Source organism: Ahaetulla prasina, chromosome 2, assembly GCF_028640845.1.
Source record: "Ahaetulla prasina isolate Xishuangbanna chromosome 2, ASM2864084v1, whole genome shotgun sequence".
Taxonomy (NCBI): Eukaryota; Metazoa; Chordata; class Lepidosauria; order Squamata; family Colubridae; genus Ahaetulla; species Ahaetulla prasina.
The window spans coordinates 218,521,675-218,539,502 of NC_080540.1; the positions used below are offsets into that span (position 1 = coordinate 218,521,675).

General features: G+C 39.0%; 1 protein-coding gene across 1 annotated transcript; it reads left to right on the forward strand.

Annotated features, from left to right (window-relative positions):
• Positions 1–16,675: 16,675 nt before the first annotated feature.
• Positions 16,676–17,233, forward strand: LOC131190695 (interferon alpha-21-like). The gene has a single exon (XM_058168053.1). It carries the CDS (start codon positions 16,676–16,678, stop codon positions 17,231–17,233), a length of 558 nt encoding a protein of 185 aa, XP_058024036.1.
• The last annotated feature ends 595 nt before the right edge of the window (positions 17,234–17,828 follow it).

Sequence of the window (17,828 nt, forward strand, 5' to 3'; positions counted from 1 at the left end):
TACTCCCGAGTTGTCCTCTCTGTTTGAGCTGCTCTTGCCTTTTGGCAGCTCTTCTCATGCATGCATTAGGAACAGGCTCCTCCTGTTCCTCTGCCTCACTACTATCAGCCTCTGCAGGCTCTGGAGTCCGCACCTCAGTTCCCGATGGCCCTGGCCTCACCTCAGCCTCATCGCTGTCCGACTCCATTGCCAGCTCCGTAGGCTGCTGATGGACCACAACATGTGGATGGCAAAGAAAAGATCCAACTCAACCCTAGCAAGACTGAATGGCTATGAATTTGAAGACTCTCTGAATCTGGAGCACATTGGTTGTCAACTCTGGATGGTATACTACTCCCATTAACTGAGTTGGTCTCCTGCTTGGTCAGGGGTTGGCCAAGAAGACCTGTAAGGTCCCTTACAATTCTGTTTTTATCTATTCTCTTATACACTTTATTTTGAAACACCCCCCCCCCAAATCAGGAGACCCTCCCCCACCCAAGGAAAAATCTTCCTGAAGGAGTAAAGAGAAATCCCCTTAAGAAAACACCCTGGTCTCTTTATTTTTCTTTAAACCACTTATGCCATCTGCCAGCACCGTTTATTAAGATGGAGAAAGCTTACATTCATTCATAAAATACAAAGTTTCCTTAACCAATTAAGATGGAGATATAATATACATCTGATAACTTCCAAAAGCCAGGAAAGTAATAAACTCAAAGTACTGAAGATCACTCAAGGTGCTAAGATCACTGGCAGATGGAGATAGACTACAGAAAGCAAACCTTTAACCACTAATTGACAATAGTGGAGATATGTTGTCTCGCGCAATCTTAGATAAACTGAAGAGAGTCCTAATTTGAAGCTCTAGTAGATGGCGGTACAAAAAGCACAGAAAGCAGGAATCTATTGTTGCAGCCAATCCATGTTTAAAAGGTATTGGAATTTAACACCTATGCCCATGCTTCTTACAACCATAAAAGCCAATGACAAAAACCATATGCATAATCTTTTCTGATAAAGAAGATAACAAGCAAAATATTTCCTCTAAATTCCTCTGGTCATAAAATTATACATCATGCTCATATTTGCTTCACAAGAGGCCTCGAATTCTTATAAAAATCTTGCTGATGTGTCAGTCAGTTGCCAGCTTCCCCCAAAGCGACTTTACTGTATATTGCTTTTGGAAATAAAAAGAGAGACCTCCATTCCAGCAGCTCACCTTGTGTTTTGATTGCTTGCACTCTCAAAGAAATTCTCCCAACATTCTCATTATGACTTATGACCATAATTGTCAGGCTCCATTACTGTTATAAGTTGAGGACTATCTGTATTGTTATTCATAATTGTTTATACTCTTTTTGGAATATTATCTATATATGTGTCAACCCTGAAGCTGATCTCACCGAGGCCATTTGGAATACTGACATATGATCTGCTTTGTGCAATCAGGTGAGTTTAGTTTATTAAGCATATGGCAAATACATGGACTTATAGCAGTTCAAATGTTAATATTCAGCCCACCCACCCATTCAAGGACAGGGTGGTATATATTGAAAAGTACAGACATTGGGCCGGTGTAAGGTCTTGATGGACATTCGGACACAATGCGGTGGATATTTTGTTGAGGAGCACCACAGTCATACTGAGGGGTAGAAACAAGACCCCACTTAAAGAATGAGTCCTGGCAGACACCAGACATCATGTTGGGTATGGATCCTGTTCAGAGTTGACCAATGCTGGGAAGGAAGGTCAAAACCTGGCACCTTTTGTGTAGGGTCATCTACATAACTGCCTGTATCTGGGCGTTCAGCAGCCCATTTGGCTTTCCACTGTGTGTTGATGTCAAAGTTGTTAGACACTTCTTGAGCGAGTGCCAGAGTGGGTGAGTAAATCAGGTGAGTAAAAAAATCCTACAAGATTTATCACTGGGAGAATTCTAGACTATCAGAAATTATTTAAATGGAACAAGTAAATACTGAAGATATAATATCTACTACAACACACACAAAACCCCCTTATTTTAAATTCATTTTTAAAATAATTAAGGACAATGAAAGTTAGTTAATTTTCAGTCAATGGTTTTGATTTAATTTAACTTTGGGGGAAATGTACACATTCCACATTTTGTTTTCCAAATATGACCACCTTTCAGAATGGTTTGGGGATGTACATAAGGAAGAAGAAAAGTGAAAATCAAAATACAGAGAATCAGGAGAGAAACAGAAAAAAGAAATTTCGATATCCTACCTAGTGGTATAAATACAGAGATGCAGCACACTCAGGAGCATCTTTCAGAAGAACCAATTTTCCAGATTCTACTTTTCAAAAGAGGTCACATTCCTTCATCTTCATTATGAAGACACAACTTTGGTTTCTGCAAATCTGCCTAGTGATGTTCTGCACCAAAGTCTCATCTCAGCACTGCGATCAACTTCACAGCAGACTACAAGAAGGCAACAAAGGAAACTTGAAACTTTTGAGAAGTCAGATGGGAGCCACCATTCCCTTCCAATGTATTGGAGATATTGTAGACTTCTCACATCTCAATGAAGAAAATTTAATGAGCATGAATGAAGCACCCCAGGAAGTGGATGCCAAAATAGCCATACATGAAATGCTCCAACAGACAGACCTCATCTTCAAGCATGCTGAATTATTTTGGGATGAGAATTCTCTAAGAAATTTCCATGCTGGATTGGATCAGCAGATCAAGGACCTAGAAACATGCCAAAATGCAGAGTTGGGAGCTGGCACCATATCGAGTCCAAGGGATCAGAAAGTGCAGCTCACCAGATTAAGAGTGAAGAGGTATTTTCAAGAGCTGCACAATTTCCTGAAAGATAAGGAATACAGCTCCTGTGCCTGGAAGATTGTCCAGATCCAACTCAGAGAATGTTTCGTATTGATTCATCAACTTATCCAGAGGATTCCAACTCAAGGTATCAAGTACTTCTTGAACATTATTTTTGATTAGAATTGTAAGGGAAATGGGGAAATTAGGAAAATTTACAGTTACCTCTTATGATATGTACGTCAAAATTCTAATTGCTACACTTTTTTTCCACATTCTTAACTATAGTAGTTCCCACTGAATACGTTATGCTAGGAATTTTCTCTTTCACCTCTGAATTGTTCTTCAAGTTACCTTCAGATCCCTAATACAAGCAACTACAAAGAAGCAACTTTTTTTGAAAAGTGATGATGCCCAACTCAGTTGTGAACCCTGTGAATCTAGGATTATCAAATGGTGTCTGTGAAAAAAATACATTTTATTGTATAAAAATATCTCACTCTACAAAGTCCCACCATTTGGAATTACATTACAGAATATTTTTTTTCCTAAATTGTATATTTTTTTAAAAAATGCCTGACTGGCTATTTTGCATCTAAAAAAGAAACTACTATGAAGACATGGTGATGATAGGTTTAATCTATAGCTTGACCTAAATCTCTAGCATCTAGACTACTTCTTTTTACTACAATCTTTGACCTTTGAATGTTGCAAGAGGGCAAAATTGAATGGCAACTCAATCCAATATAAGAAAAATAGGGCTGTGCAAATAATTGCATAAGGCAGTTTGTTCATGAGTGAAATGCCCCTCTGGATCTACTTCTCAAATGGTAAAGTAGAAGCAGTCATGTCCAGGCCTGCCATGATCACCTGAGCCCCACTGAATGATTTGTATAGCTCTAATAAGTAAAGACATACAGTTTTTATGAATCCAACATTTTAGAAATTGCTTGGTTTAAATTAGTTAGTTCCAAATTACTAGTGAGAAAAGTATAGTACACTTTTATATGAAGCAAGGATACAGCCATGTTTATTAATTTGAATTAAAACGCTTAATAGTTTAAATACTTGTTAACGTGAATAGGAATTTCTAACTGTTTTTCCTTTTCTTTCCAGCTTGACGTGCTCCCTATGATGCAATATGAAGAGCAGCAAAATGAAACCATTCAGCTTTCCCTCAGTGCCTTTCACTTGTTCCTAGAAAACCTCTGATGTTTCCTGTTTCTACTTTCTCTTTGACTGCATTGCTTCACGAAGTTACGAACTGAAAAGCTAAATAAAACAATGGAGCCTTATTCAAAAGAAAAGGACCAAAAATATGAAATTATCTGTAACTGGACTTAACGATTCAAGGAGGTTTCAATTAACTAACAGAGACAGTTGATACGACTTGTACTGGAAAATTTATCACCAGTGAAACCCACAGAAATCACACCAACCAGACGGACGTAGTTTCCACTATATTTCGTATTGCAAAGATGTTGCGATGCACCTGCAAAACTGATTCAATTGCTTCTAAACGTTCTGTGGTTCATTTGACTCTACGAGACCACTTGAACCACAAAGCCAATAAAGAGAAGCAACTTCAGGAGAGATAACACTCCAGTATTGCTAACTTCAGTTTGTTTGGAGACAAATTATGTGGAAAGATTTTTCTAGGGATATAATTAGGTGGAAAACACTCCAATAGAATAGATGAGATCCTATATAACTGCTGAGTGCAGATGTTCAGGTATCATAGAAGTAGTACTATTGAAACTATTTTTAAAAATATATTAATTCTTTTTTAAATATTAATTCCATTGGAGAATTACAGTATTATTATTTTTTATTTTTTTATTTTTGTTTTGTCATTATAACAAAACAATGTACACATTGCTGCCTGATATTTATGTTATTCATTTATCTATATTATTTATTTATTTATTTATTTATTTATTTATTTATTTATTTATTTATTTATTTATTTATTTATTTATTTTTGCTGTATATTTATACTATCCTAGTCTTCATTGCTATGTTATAAAATTCAAGAAGTCTTTCTATTAAAATGCTAACTTCAAATAAAATTGGTGGTTTAGATTATTTCATCTATTTAGATTATTTTCATCTATTTTCGTTTGGGCATATTCCTTCCTTCCTTTCTTCCTTCCATGTGGTGGGATCTTATGGAACTTTATTTGGAAAAAAACTAAATGAGAAATCGCCAAGTTTCTTTCAAGAATGTATAGAATTATGGTTTTACAATTTTACTTTTTATAATAATTATAAATAATATAAACATATCATGAAAGATAATAATCAGAAAAATTCATTAAATCCAACATTTTAGTCATTCTTTCTCATAATCCAAAAGATCAGAAATCTTCCTTTAATGAAGTTGTAAATGTGTTAATTTATGAACCTATTTCCATAGTATCTGATCACATCTTAATTGACACAAACCCTAGAAAGTTATCATATAAGTGTTTTAAACTATAATCCGCATTGAAATCATATATTTTTATTAATGTTATTTTTAAATTTTATTTATATCCTACCTTTATTATTTTTATAAATAACTCAAAGCGACAAACATATTCAACACACCTCACTTTTCCATTTTCCAACAACATGTGAGGTGGATTGGGCTGAGAGAAAGTGACTGGGCCAAAGGTCATCCAGCTGGCTTTTCATGACTGAGGCAGGACCTGAACTCATGACCTCTAACTTTCTGGCCTGGTGCCTTAACCACTAGAACAAACAGGCTCTTCACTGTTTGAAGACAGTTCAAGATATTATTTTCATAAATGACAAAAATTAACATTTCTTCTCTCTACAATACATTGGCCTGCTTTTTATTGTTCCTTTTTTTCAACCAAACTAAATATAAAAATGTTAATGCAAATCAATTTTGGACAATTCTTGTGCTTGTAGGGCACCAATAAGATTTTGACTTAGTGAAGTTAAAGCAGATAAAACTGGGATTCCCCCAGTTTTCATTGTTCCCAGTTCAACAGAACATAATATCAAACAAAATAATATTGATCACAAAACAAGGGCTAAAATTTTAAGATATTTCTATAGTGTACTGTACTTCTGGTTGCTACCCAGTATCAAGTTCAACGGAAGTATTATGTTTTCAGCTTTAGTTCACATTGTAAACAATGACTAGGTTTTTTTTCCCCATAAACTCATTTTTTTCCTTTTGCTTTGAAATATTGTGATGTGTTCCTTGTTATAAACAGAACAGAAAAAAGAGTTTGCTTACAAGGAGTTCCAATTCAGTAGACAGCATAAAACAGCCAGCAAAATATTATTTTTCTTCCTGTGTTGCAAACCTATGATTTTGGGAAATTGTGTGGAGAGAATTCCGCCGTCAGCTAATCAGAAAGCAATATGATGATGTTTAACTGAATAGGCACAGAGTGAAACTTAAGTTCCCATCCTGTAACTGGGTATGAAATAAGGTTTTGCCTAAGACTACTTCAGTTACACCAGGTGTGTCAAACTCATGGCCCATGGGCTGGATTCGGCCCGCAGGGTGCTTAGATTTGGCCCATGGACCCGTGCTGGAAACAGTGAAGGATCAGTCAATGATGCCTCTGCCAGCAAAAATGGAGCCTGGGAAGGTGCAACCTCCCCAAGATCCATTTTTGCTGGCAATGGGCTGCACAAGGCCATTGCAGTCGAAAACAGAGCCCATACAGTCCATGCGCGGCCCCGCCAAGCTCCCTTTTCACTGGCAGAGGGCTGCTGGAGGTTGTCGCAGCTAAAAACGGAGCCCAGGTGGAGACCGTGCAGGCTCTATGAGCTCCATTTTCCCTGACAGAGGGCTACAGGAGGCTGTTGTGACTGAAAACGGGGCCTCAATGAGTGACATCGAGCTGGCCACACACCCCGGGCAATGCCCCCGCCCCCTGAGTCAAACACAACCCTGATGCGATCCTCCATGAAATCAAGATTGACAGCCCAGAGTTATACTAATACTTGAAGTGCTCTATCGATGTAGAAAGAAAACATCATCCTCCGGATACCCCTGATCAGACTTTCATCCCAGTTCAGACACAAAACAACCAAGCCCTTTACAAGAAATAGCCATATACAGGTAGTCCTCGACTCACAACAGTTCATTTAGTGAACATTTGAAGTTACAATAGCACTGAAACAAAGCGACCAATTTCCACACTTACAACCATTGTAGCATCCCCATGGTTACATGATCAAAACTCAGAGACTTTTCGAACTGATTCAAATTTATGACTGTGGCAGTGTCCTGGGGTCATGAGATGACCTTTTGTGACCTTCTGACAAGCAAAGTCAAGGGGAAAACCAGATTCACTTAACAACGGTGTTACTGTTGTGACCTAGGCTCACTTAGTCATTAAAAGACACAGTCAGTCTCAAACAAACCTATTTTATTATAACAGCTGAGAATTATTTCATTCCCAGCTTAGTCCAAATTAATTCCAAAACAAGTAATTCCTTCAGAAAAAGTCCTTTTGCTTTTGTCACAAACCTTTATCTTCTTTGGCACCCTGCCAAAGGCCTTCCTTGGCAAAGCCCCATGAAGTTCAGAAACAAGAGACACCGACTGGAAACAGATTTAGCAACATTGCTTTCCTACAAATTGCCCAAGAGCTTTTGCTGCTCTTTTAAGCCTTATGGGAGGGGCTACTCATCTCCTGGCCTTACTCCCGAGTTGTCCTTTTTGCTTTAGCTGCTCTTGCCTTCTGGCAGCTCTGCGCATGCATGCACCAGGAACAGGCTCCTCCTGTTCATCTGCCTCTCTGCTGTCTGACTCTGGAGGCTCCAGAGTCCGCACATCACTCCCAGATAGCCCTGGCCCCATCTCTGCCTCAGACGCAGAACCCTCGTCTGGGCCTTCCCCAGACTCGAGGACTGGCCCATGGTCCTCTCCAGCCTCCTCACTGTCCAACTCCGCTGCTAGCTCTGCAGGCTGCTGGCGGATCACAACATTTGCTAACTTAACAACTACACTGATTCTCTGAACAATCATGGCAAGAAAGGTCATACATTTACTTAACAAATGTCTCGGTTAGTAACATAAATTTTGGGCTCAATTGTGGTCGTAAGTCGAGGATTACCTATATGTGTGAGTAGTTTATTTATAGGTAGTTTTCACTTAACGTTGGCCGCTTAAAAACACAGTCATAAAATGCAACGTCATGTGACTGGGCTAACTTAACAATGGCCATTGTTAGGGAAATCCCCTGCGGTCCCAGAGTCCCACTGTCATGTGGTCCCCATTTGTGACCGCCTGCCAACTTTCCTGTTGACTTTGCTTGTCAGAAGCCAGCAGTCAAGGTTACGAATGAAGATCACATGACTGTTAGATACTGCAGTCATCATAATTGTGAGCCAGTTTTTCAAGCACCCAATCACAATCTTGGGCTACTGGGCACAATTCAATGGCCGCCACTATGGGGAAGGATCATAATTCCCCTCACTGAGCGGCAACCTAACTTTGAACAGCCTTTGAATGATTGGTCCCTAAATGAGGACTACCTGTGAACAAACCACCATTCTGAAATGATATATCTTTGCTGTTATCAAAGGATATTTGGGGATGATTGGTGAACTTACCAAGATGGTTACATTAAAATGTACCTGTTTTACATAAATAAACTTTCCTGTTTGTTCCCTCAGGATTGAGGAACTGACCTCATTTAAAGAGACAATCAGACTAGCTGCAATAAACTCCACTTGATTTTTTTTAAATAACTTCAATTAAAACAAAAACCAGCAAAGAAAATTCCACACTGCTAGCTTGAAATCACAGACTGACAATCCAAAACTGAAACTGAAATTGAGAAGGAGGAGTGGGGGAAAGAAGAATGCATATTTTGGTTGAACAGATTGGGAAATTTTTCAAGCTAAATTGAAACAGGAATGGTCTCATCTAAGGCAAGAACGTAGTCATTACTCTGTGACAGATGAGTTTATTTTGAATTCACTTTGCATGAGTTATCTCGCAAAGCTTGTATATAGTTCTTGGTGATTGATTGATTTTTATTTATTTAGTTTGTCAAGCATATATGAGAAAACAGGTCTAAATATGAACATAACATGTAAACATATAAGTATAAACAGGTATAAGTATATACATAAGAAATGAGTACGAATAAATGGGAACAATAGGACAGGGACGGTAGGCACGCTGGTGCACTTATACCGCCCCCTTACAGACCTCTTAGGAATGGGGTGAGGTCCATGGTAGACAGTTTAAGGTTAAAGTTTTGGGGGTTTGAGGATGTAACAAGAGTCAGGTAGTGCACTTCAGGCATTGACCACTCTCTCGTATTTTCTGCAATCGAGTTTGGAGCAGTTAACTTTGAGTTTGTATCTATTGTTTTCCCATGTATTATTGAGGTTGAAGCTGAAGTAGTCATTGATAGGTAGGATGTTGTAGCAGACAATTTTGTGTACTAAGCTTAAGTCAGACCATAGGCGGCATAGTTCTAGATTGTCCAGGTCCAAAGTTTCAAGCCTGGTGGCATAAGGTATTCTATTGCAAGCAAAGGAGTGGAGTATTCTTCCCGTGAAATACCTCTGGACTTGCTCAATTGTATTAATGTCCGCTATACAGTGTGGATTCCAGGCAGATGAGCTGTATTCAAAAATTGGTCTGGCAAAGGTTTTGTATGCCCTGGTTTGCAATACAATGTTACCAGAGAAGAAGCTTCACAAAATTAGATTAACAACTCTTAATGCCTTTTTGGCAATGCTGCTACAGGGAACTCTGGGGCTTAGAGCTTTTGAAATGAGTACTCCTAGGTCCTTGACAGAGTGAGGGTCATCTATGAGGTCATATCTGCCCAGCTTGTATTTGATGTTCTGATTTTTGTTGCCAATGTGTAAGACAGAGCATATGTTTGTTGAGATTTGAAGTTGCCAGTTGTTTGACTATTCTGACATATAATCAAGGCCATTTTGTAAGGCAGCAATATTGTCAGTGGTGTTAAACAGTTTTACATCATCAGTGAAGAGGACTCAGTTGCTTACAATATGATCGCAAAGGTCATTTATGGAATTAGAAAGAGAGGGGATCCTAGAACGCTGCAGAGTTTGATAGGGCACTCTTTATTTTGACTACTTGTTGCTTGTTTGACAGGAATGCAGCTATCCATTTGTGCAGTGAAACAGAAATGTCATAAGAGCGTAGTTTTAACAGTAGTTTGTCCTGTACTACTGAATCAAAGTCTTTGCAGAAGTCTATGTAAATTGCATCGATTGCCTAACTCTGGTTGAGTTGTATAGTCCAAATGGTTCTGCAGTGTAGGAGTTGTAGATTACAGGACAATTTTTTTCCTGAAACCAAACTGCTTGCGAAAGAGTAGGTTGTTTGTCTCTAAGTGGAGGGTAATGGTAATAATGATCATCACAGCAGTCCCCAATCCTTTGAGCACCAGGGACTGCTTTTGTGGAGTTTTTTCCGCAGACTGGAGGGGGCGTAGTTTTGCATGTTACTTGCATCTTGCAGATAGGTCTTTGCTTGTTTGTGTGGCCCGGTTGCTGGCATGCCAGGGACCGGTGCTGTCCACGAATCAGAATCTTGATCTATTATGTCCAATGTAGCCAAATGTGAGAATGTTGATGCAATCAAACTTTGCATCATTCCAAAGCTGATATTTCAGTATCAGATACTTGTGCTTCAAACAAAGGAAATGCATTTACAAAAGTCATCCTTTTTAACCCTATCATTATAAATAATCCTTCTTCAACCTGAAATTCTATGTGCCTTTTGAGACTAAAACTTCTAGCCTTGAATTATGAGATTTGTAGTCCCAATGCTTTCAGATGGGGCAAGATTGGAAAGACTGCTCTGGTTTATCCCACAATAAACAAATGCATAAGGAAAAGTTTGAGACATGCTGGTTGGATTCCTCCAGTTTATTCTCACCAAAAATATAAGCATCGCACATATGAATCAAACCAACTAAGTATATCTAATGGGATCTAATGCTACCATGTTTTGCTGCAAACCTCCAGAGGACCCCTAGGTGGCATCAGAATTGTCTACAACCCTTTGCTGCCATCTAGTGGTTTCCCCAAGCTAAGATATGAAATATAGGTAGTCTTCAACTTACGACCACAATTGAGTCTAAAATTTATGTTGTTATGTGAGAAATTTGTTGAGTGAGTTTTGCCCCATTTTATGATTTTTCTCGCCACCTTTGTTAAGTGAATTGCTACAGTTCTTAAATTAGTAACACGATTGTTAAATGAATCTGGTTTCTCCATTGACTTTGCTTGCCAGAAGGTCACAAAAGGGGATCACATGACTCTGGGACACTGCCACCATCATAAATGTGAGTCAGTTGTCACGCAACACTGCCATGGTCCTAAGTGTGAAAAATGGTCATAAGTCACTTTTTTCCGTGCTGTTGTAACTTCAAATGGTCACTAAGTGAATTGCTGTAAGTTGAGGACTACCTGTACTTTAACATTTGATATTCCAAAGCAACGTATCATGAAATTGCCTTGAAAATGAAAATCAATTATCGTTTAGGTAATTTAGATTTTGCCTTTCTTTCAGGAGCTACAAGATAGACCTAATCGGGGAAACAGGAGGTAACATAGGATTTGCCAACCCATTTCAAGGGCCCTACAAACAACTAAAGAAAGAGTCTCCCAGCCTAACTTACAGTATTTCATAGACTTTGGGTGGGAAAAAAATGAAATAATAATGTAGCTCCTGAAGGAAAGAAAGAAAGAATATAAATAACTGCTTTCTGATGCTGATATGGATAAGATTTATGTAGCCGTAACTCCAATATTTTCTGTATCCCAAAATACCTAGCAGCTACAACCTGTGGAGTTGACAAAGGGAGTCAGGAAAAGGTGGCATGATGCTAGTCTAATTTTTCTGCTTCCAGTTGAAGGGAGATTTCCATAAGGGCTGCATAAATGAGGAAAATGAAGAAATTTTCCTAATGGGGTGACAGTGTTCCAATATTTGAGGGGCTGCCACAAAAAGGAGGGGGTGTGTGTCAATCAATTTTCCAAAGCACATGAAGGCAAGACAAGAAACTATGGATAGAAACAATGGATGGAAACAAGGAGACAAGCAGCTTAGAAACTAAGGACAAATTTCCTAACAGTGGAAGAGCTTGCCTTCAGAAGTTGCGAGTGCTCCAACACTGCAGATTTTACAGCCATTTGTCCGTAACAGTGTAGGGTACCCTACTTAAGCAGGGGGTTGGACTAGAAAACCTCCAAGGTCCCTTCCAATTCTGTTATTCTGTAAAAAAAAAAAGTCACGGATGGGTCAAGCTCAAACAAAGAATAGAATATAGAATAGAATAGAATTTTTTATTGGCCAAGTGTGATTGGACACACAAGGAATTTGTCTTGGTGCATATGCTCTCAGTGTACATAAAAGAAAAGATACGTTCATCGGAGACGACTTCCGGTATCCAGCGGCAACGGACGTCTGGAAGGTTTCTCCTGCCTCCAGCGCCCGAATCCGGCCGCCGCCGAGGCCCTTAGGGGCCAGGTGTTCCGAAAAGGACACCTGCCGTACGGACGGCTCGCCAGGGGTCTCCCAGCCGACATACAGGACTGTGGGGACCGATGCTGGCGCGTCCTAGGCTTGGCGGGGTTCGGAGGCCACAGGCCGCGGCCATTATTTTGGTCGCCGCTTGCCGCTGTGCCCGTGACACCGGGCATTGGATTTATAACTGCAGCAGCCTGGTGGTGAACAGGGCACGGAGAAGAATTGAGGAGGAGAAGGAAGGAATATCGGTAAACGTGAGTGGAGTGCCCGGAGTGCGGGGGTTTTCTCCCCTGCGGTTGGAAGGAGCACGAGTTATTTTGGAGAGAGGAGAACTTAAAATAAGAAGATTACCGGTTTTGTGGAGCTCTGGAGAGAAGAGGTGATGGAGAAATTTAGGAGGGAAGGTTTGAGGCCCCCCCTCCTTCTGGGGAACAGTGGTGGCGTCCAGCTTCCGCCTTCACTATGAGAATTTTGATGACATCACTTCCTTCGCTTCCTGGTTGACTAACTGTACTCTGGACTCGTTGCTCCTGTGAGTGCCCCCTGGTGGATCCGGAGGAAATTACAAGGATACTGTGCTTGCCTGAGGATTTTGACTCTTTTTTTTTTCAAATGGCAAAAGGTCAGAGATCAACTGCTGGAGAGATGGAGAGAATTCTGGAAAAGTTATCCAATATGGACAAGAAACTGGATGATTTGCAAAGAGGCCAAACGGAAATAAGAGCAGAAATTGTGACTATCCAAAAGGATTTAAAGGACACACAACAAGTCTCAGCAGAAAACAAGCAGAAAGTGGAAGGTCTGAGGGTGAGATGCGGGCAGTGCAGAAAAGAGAGGAGACGACAGGCAATGTTGTGCTTGGACTACAGATGGATAAAATGTCTTATTTCCTTAGGTTTCAAAATTTGGAAGAAGTGTACCAAGAAGACTTGAGAGATGTTGTGACTAAATTGTTGGGAGAATTTCTTGGGAGAGATGTTGATTTCATGAATTGGGATGTAGATCGAGTTTATAGAGTTAATTAGCAATATGCACGCACGCATGCAGTTCCCAGAGAGGTTCATGTCAAATTTGTGAGAAGAGAGACGAGATGAAATTCTTAGAAAACATAGGAGTGGGGCACTGATTTACAGGGGCAGGGAGATAGCCATTCTGAGGCAGATTCCCAGACAGGTACGTGAAAAAGAAAGAAATATTATTTTTGTCAAGCAAATTGTACCAGAAGGAGTGGGCTTCAGATGGCTGATGCCAGAGGGATTGATGATTTTCCGGGAGGGCATTACGAAAAAATCAGTACAATTATGGAGGCTACGGCCTATGTGGAGGAACACAGCCTTCCTGGAATCAGATGACCCAGGAATTGAAGAAGGGAGGTTATAGATCATGGGGCTGAAGCGGCTGCCGCTGTTGCGGCCCTGGAGTTGGGTCAGGCTGAACCCAGAGTTCTGAGATCCAAAACTAGGAAGTGATAAAGATATTTGGGATTGTGTTGGTTTTCCTTATTCTCTTTTGTATGATATTCTGTTTATTCTTGACTCTTCTTTATTACGTATTTAAAATTTGCAAACTTTGCTACTTCGTGTCACCTGCTTGCCTTATGGCTGTTGTATGTGTTAAAAAATTTGAGTAAAATTCTTATTTTAGATAAGAAAAATGAAAATTTACCATACCTGATATGTATTTGTATAAACCTTTTTTTGACTAATAAAAACTTTTTGAACAGCAAAAAGATACGTTCATCAAGGTACGACATTTACAACACAATTGATGGTCAATATATCAATATAAATCATAAGGATTGCTAGCAACAAGTTATAGTCATACAGTCATAAGTGGAAAGAGATTGGTGATGGGAACTATGAGAAGATTAATAGTAGTGCAGATTCAGTAAATAGTCTGACAGTGTTGATGGAATTATTTGTTTAGCAGAGTGATGGCCTTTGGGGAAAAACTGTTCTTGTGTCTAGTTGTTCTGGTGTGCAGCTGAGTGTGCATTTGAATTACTACATCACACTGAATATTCCGATGATCCTAAGTCAAGGGTCGTCAATCTTAAACATTCAAAGAGCCATTTGGACCCATTTCCCACAGAAAAGAAAACACCAGGAGCCACAAAACCCTTCCCATGCCTGACTATTTCCTGAGTGGCCACAAAACTAGCATATGTAGTTGAATTAAATGTTCTGTTTTCTTCTGAAACGTTTCTTTTCTTGGATTTATTGATGGTTGGCCTACTGGTTGAAACGCTCAATAAATAGTGTGCCGGCGGCTGTTGCACATTGGTGGTTGTGACAGATATTTTGAGCGACAGGGAGCCGCACCAGAGGGATGAAAGAGCCACATGCGGCTCCAGAGCCGCGGGTTGCTGACCCCATCCTAAGTAATTTTAATGAGCATCTAACTGACCAGTCAGCCTGTGTAGAAGACAGTTCAAATTACTGTCGTGGACAAATAACCTCTCATAAACTGGAAGACAGGCACACAACTGGACTGCAAATCCTATAACATTCGATCATGGAAATTGTAGTCTAAAAATCTCCAAAAGGCACTGGGGATTACCTAGCTAGTATTCGCCAACCCTGTGTTCCTGGAGAATGCACAAGTACAAAATAGCTTCCCTCATCTCTGACTATTAGCTAGACCAGCTGGGGAAAAATGGATGCTGTAGTCCAGAGGTCTCCAACCTTAGTTCCTTTAAGACTTGTGGACTTCAACTCCCATAGCCCCTCAGCCAGCTTTGCTGGCTGAGGGACTCTGGGAGTTGCAGTCCACAAATCTTAAAGGGACCAAGGTTGGAGACCCCTGCTGTAGTCCAAAAGTAAATGGAGAAGACATCCTCACCCCAATGTAATTTCAAATTCCACCTCATCAGTCATCTTTGATGCATTCTGTCAGTTCCGCTGGGGATTTACAAGACCTAATTTAAAAAGGAGGGGAAAAGTTTTCTGGTCTATTCATTGGTTTCTTGGCTCCATTAACAGTGAAAAGAGTGTGGTTTTCAAACTTTTTTAACAAGGGGAATCACTCAGCAGCTGCAGAGTGACAATAGGAAAGTGAAAGTGATGGCAGAAAGTAGAGCATTTGATGCTTGTGGTAAATTTACCTCTAACAAATACAAAGACAAATCTTAAAAGCTCCAAAATAATTTGGAATTATATTAAAAAAAGGAAAATATCCATCTTTATCCTCATCGATCACTTTTTGCACATATTGATAGGCTCACTGAATTTAATCAGTCAGCATTAATTTATTCTCTCTCATTCTCTAATAAAGGCAAAGAATATAATCCTATTAAATTATAGACTTCTTTTAAGAAAAGAGAGAGAAAGTCCTAAAATAAGAGTAATTACAAAGGATTTTAAAAATAGGTTTTATAAATTATTCATTTAGTATTTGAAGTTGATCTGTTATGTAATCTGTCAAATTTCATACTTATCTTTTAAAATATGTTACAATAGATTTATCAAGTGCCAGGGAAATCAGAAGATTCAGGAGTTCAAATTAGTATAAAGATTTATTGCATGCTTAAGCTCTCTACAAGAAACTGACCAACTAATGGTCAAGGGAAATGAGCGGGAGATAAGAAAGGCATTCAAGGTGGGCTGGATTTAGATCTCTTGCAGGTGCACAGGGACTCCTGACTTATGACACATTTGATCCCTCCCTAGGACTCAGCCTGGTCATCCCGTACAAAATTTTGATCTTAGATTTTATTATTAATACTGTAGTCTATTTAAAATGTGCTTTCATATCTATATGAGGAAACTTTCTGTTTAAAAAGCATTTCATCAACCTTTCCTTCCTTCCTTCCTTCCTTCCTTCCTTCCTTTCTTCCTCTCTCCCACCAACACTGGCAAGGCAAGATACCTGTATATAAATATTAAAAAAACCCATTCCCTTCTAGCATTAATGATGTTACCTAGCTGGGAAATGAAAGGTCTGTAAGAAAACAACCAAAGTCAGAGAGCATCAAGGAACCCACAATTCAACCCTGAGCTACAAATATTCTCTTCTTTTGATAAATCAAATACTCATTAAGGCTAGTATGAGGCACAGGTCACCATCTGAATGATTTTGGTCGCTGTTGTACAAAACAATCCACTTTTATTTTTACTTATTTGGTAATAGAAGATGGGGATGATGGTTGTTGTAGTTCAATCTCGATAGCCCAAACTGAAAGTCTATATTTCAATCTACCAGGAGGTGAAGAGGGTAACTCAAAAATTACCCAGCTTAAATCAATAAAAATGAAAAAATGAAAATGAAAATGAAAAATGCTAGGACTTTTCTGCAGCTCTAATAAATACTCAGGAACATGGCATCCAGACTAAAACATCTCAAAGAATCCTTGAAGAAGGTCCAGGATCTTGGATCGCCACACGGGTCACTGAATAGGCATCACCATGATCTCAGGTTGCTTCCAGCACATTGTCCTCTTCTTTTTACTTTCCTCTGGAATCAGAAGTCTGGACTGTAACCATATTGTGAAATGCCAAGAAGGTGGAATTGTGAACATCATGAAGCTTTTGGAGTCAATGGGACCAAAAATGATTCCCTTACGATGCCTCAATAAAATCCAAGACTTTGATTTCCCAATAGGAAACAATACTGGGTCCATCAAAGAGGATGCAAGAGCAACCGTTGGTCTGATGCTGGAGCAGATTAACAGAATATTTTGGCAAAACTTTACCAAAGCTGAATGGAACATGACAGTCACTGAACGAGTTCAAATATCTCTGGACCAACAGCTTATGCAGTGGGAGAAGTGCTCTGTTGCAGAGACTGGAAAGAAAGCAATGTTTAAAGATATCCATATAAAACTCAAACTGAGGAAATACTTTTTAAGACTAGACACGTTCTTAAAGAATGAAGAATACAGCTCTTGTGCCTGGGAAGCTGTGCGATATGAAATTATGGGCATCCAGTTTGTATTCCTCGACCAACTTTTGAGAACTCTTTAACGCTAAAGGTAAGATATTTATCTGATTGTTTATTTTAAAACAATCAGGGACCCAGATTGTTGGGGGGGCAATAAGTTGACTTTGTTAAAAATATACAAATAGAATGAGACTATTGCCTTATACACTGTAAGCCGCCCTGAGTCTTCGGAGAAGGGCGGGGTATAAATGTAAACCAAAAAAAAAAAAAAAAAAACATGTAATAAACTATTCACCTTGAGTTGTTTTCCTGATATAAAAAAGAAGCATATATATATTTAGTGTAATGCCAAAATTTCCATGATATTATTATTTATAAATGTTAAAAACAACAACAACAGTGAATATACTTTGCTTGGAATCATTAATGTATAATAACGTTAATGTATTATAATAATGTATAAACTATAGACATTTTCTATCCATTTTTGAAAATATATCTCTTTCTTAAACTATTCCCATCAACCATGTAATATAACATCAATGTCAAAAAGGGATAAAAAATGCAATCAAAAGCTTGAAAATTATATTTTAAACAAAACAAGCCCTTCCTTTTTTTTTGTAAAAGTTTTTTATTTTTTAAAACAAACAAACATACAATGCATTTTTTCTAGAGTAT

Coding starts and splice junctions, on each gene's coding strand:
- LOC131190695 (XM_058168053.1), top strand. CDS start 16,676: ATGATCTCAGGTTGCTTCCAGCACATTGTCCTCTTCTTTTTACTTTCC.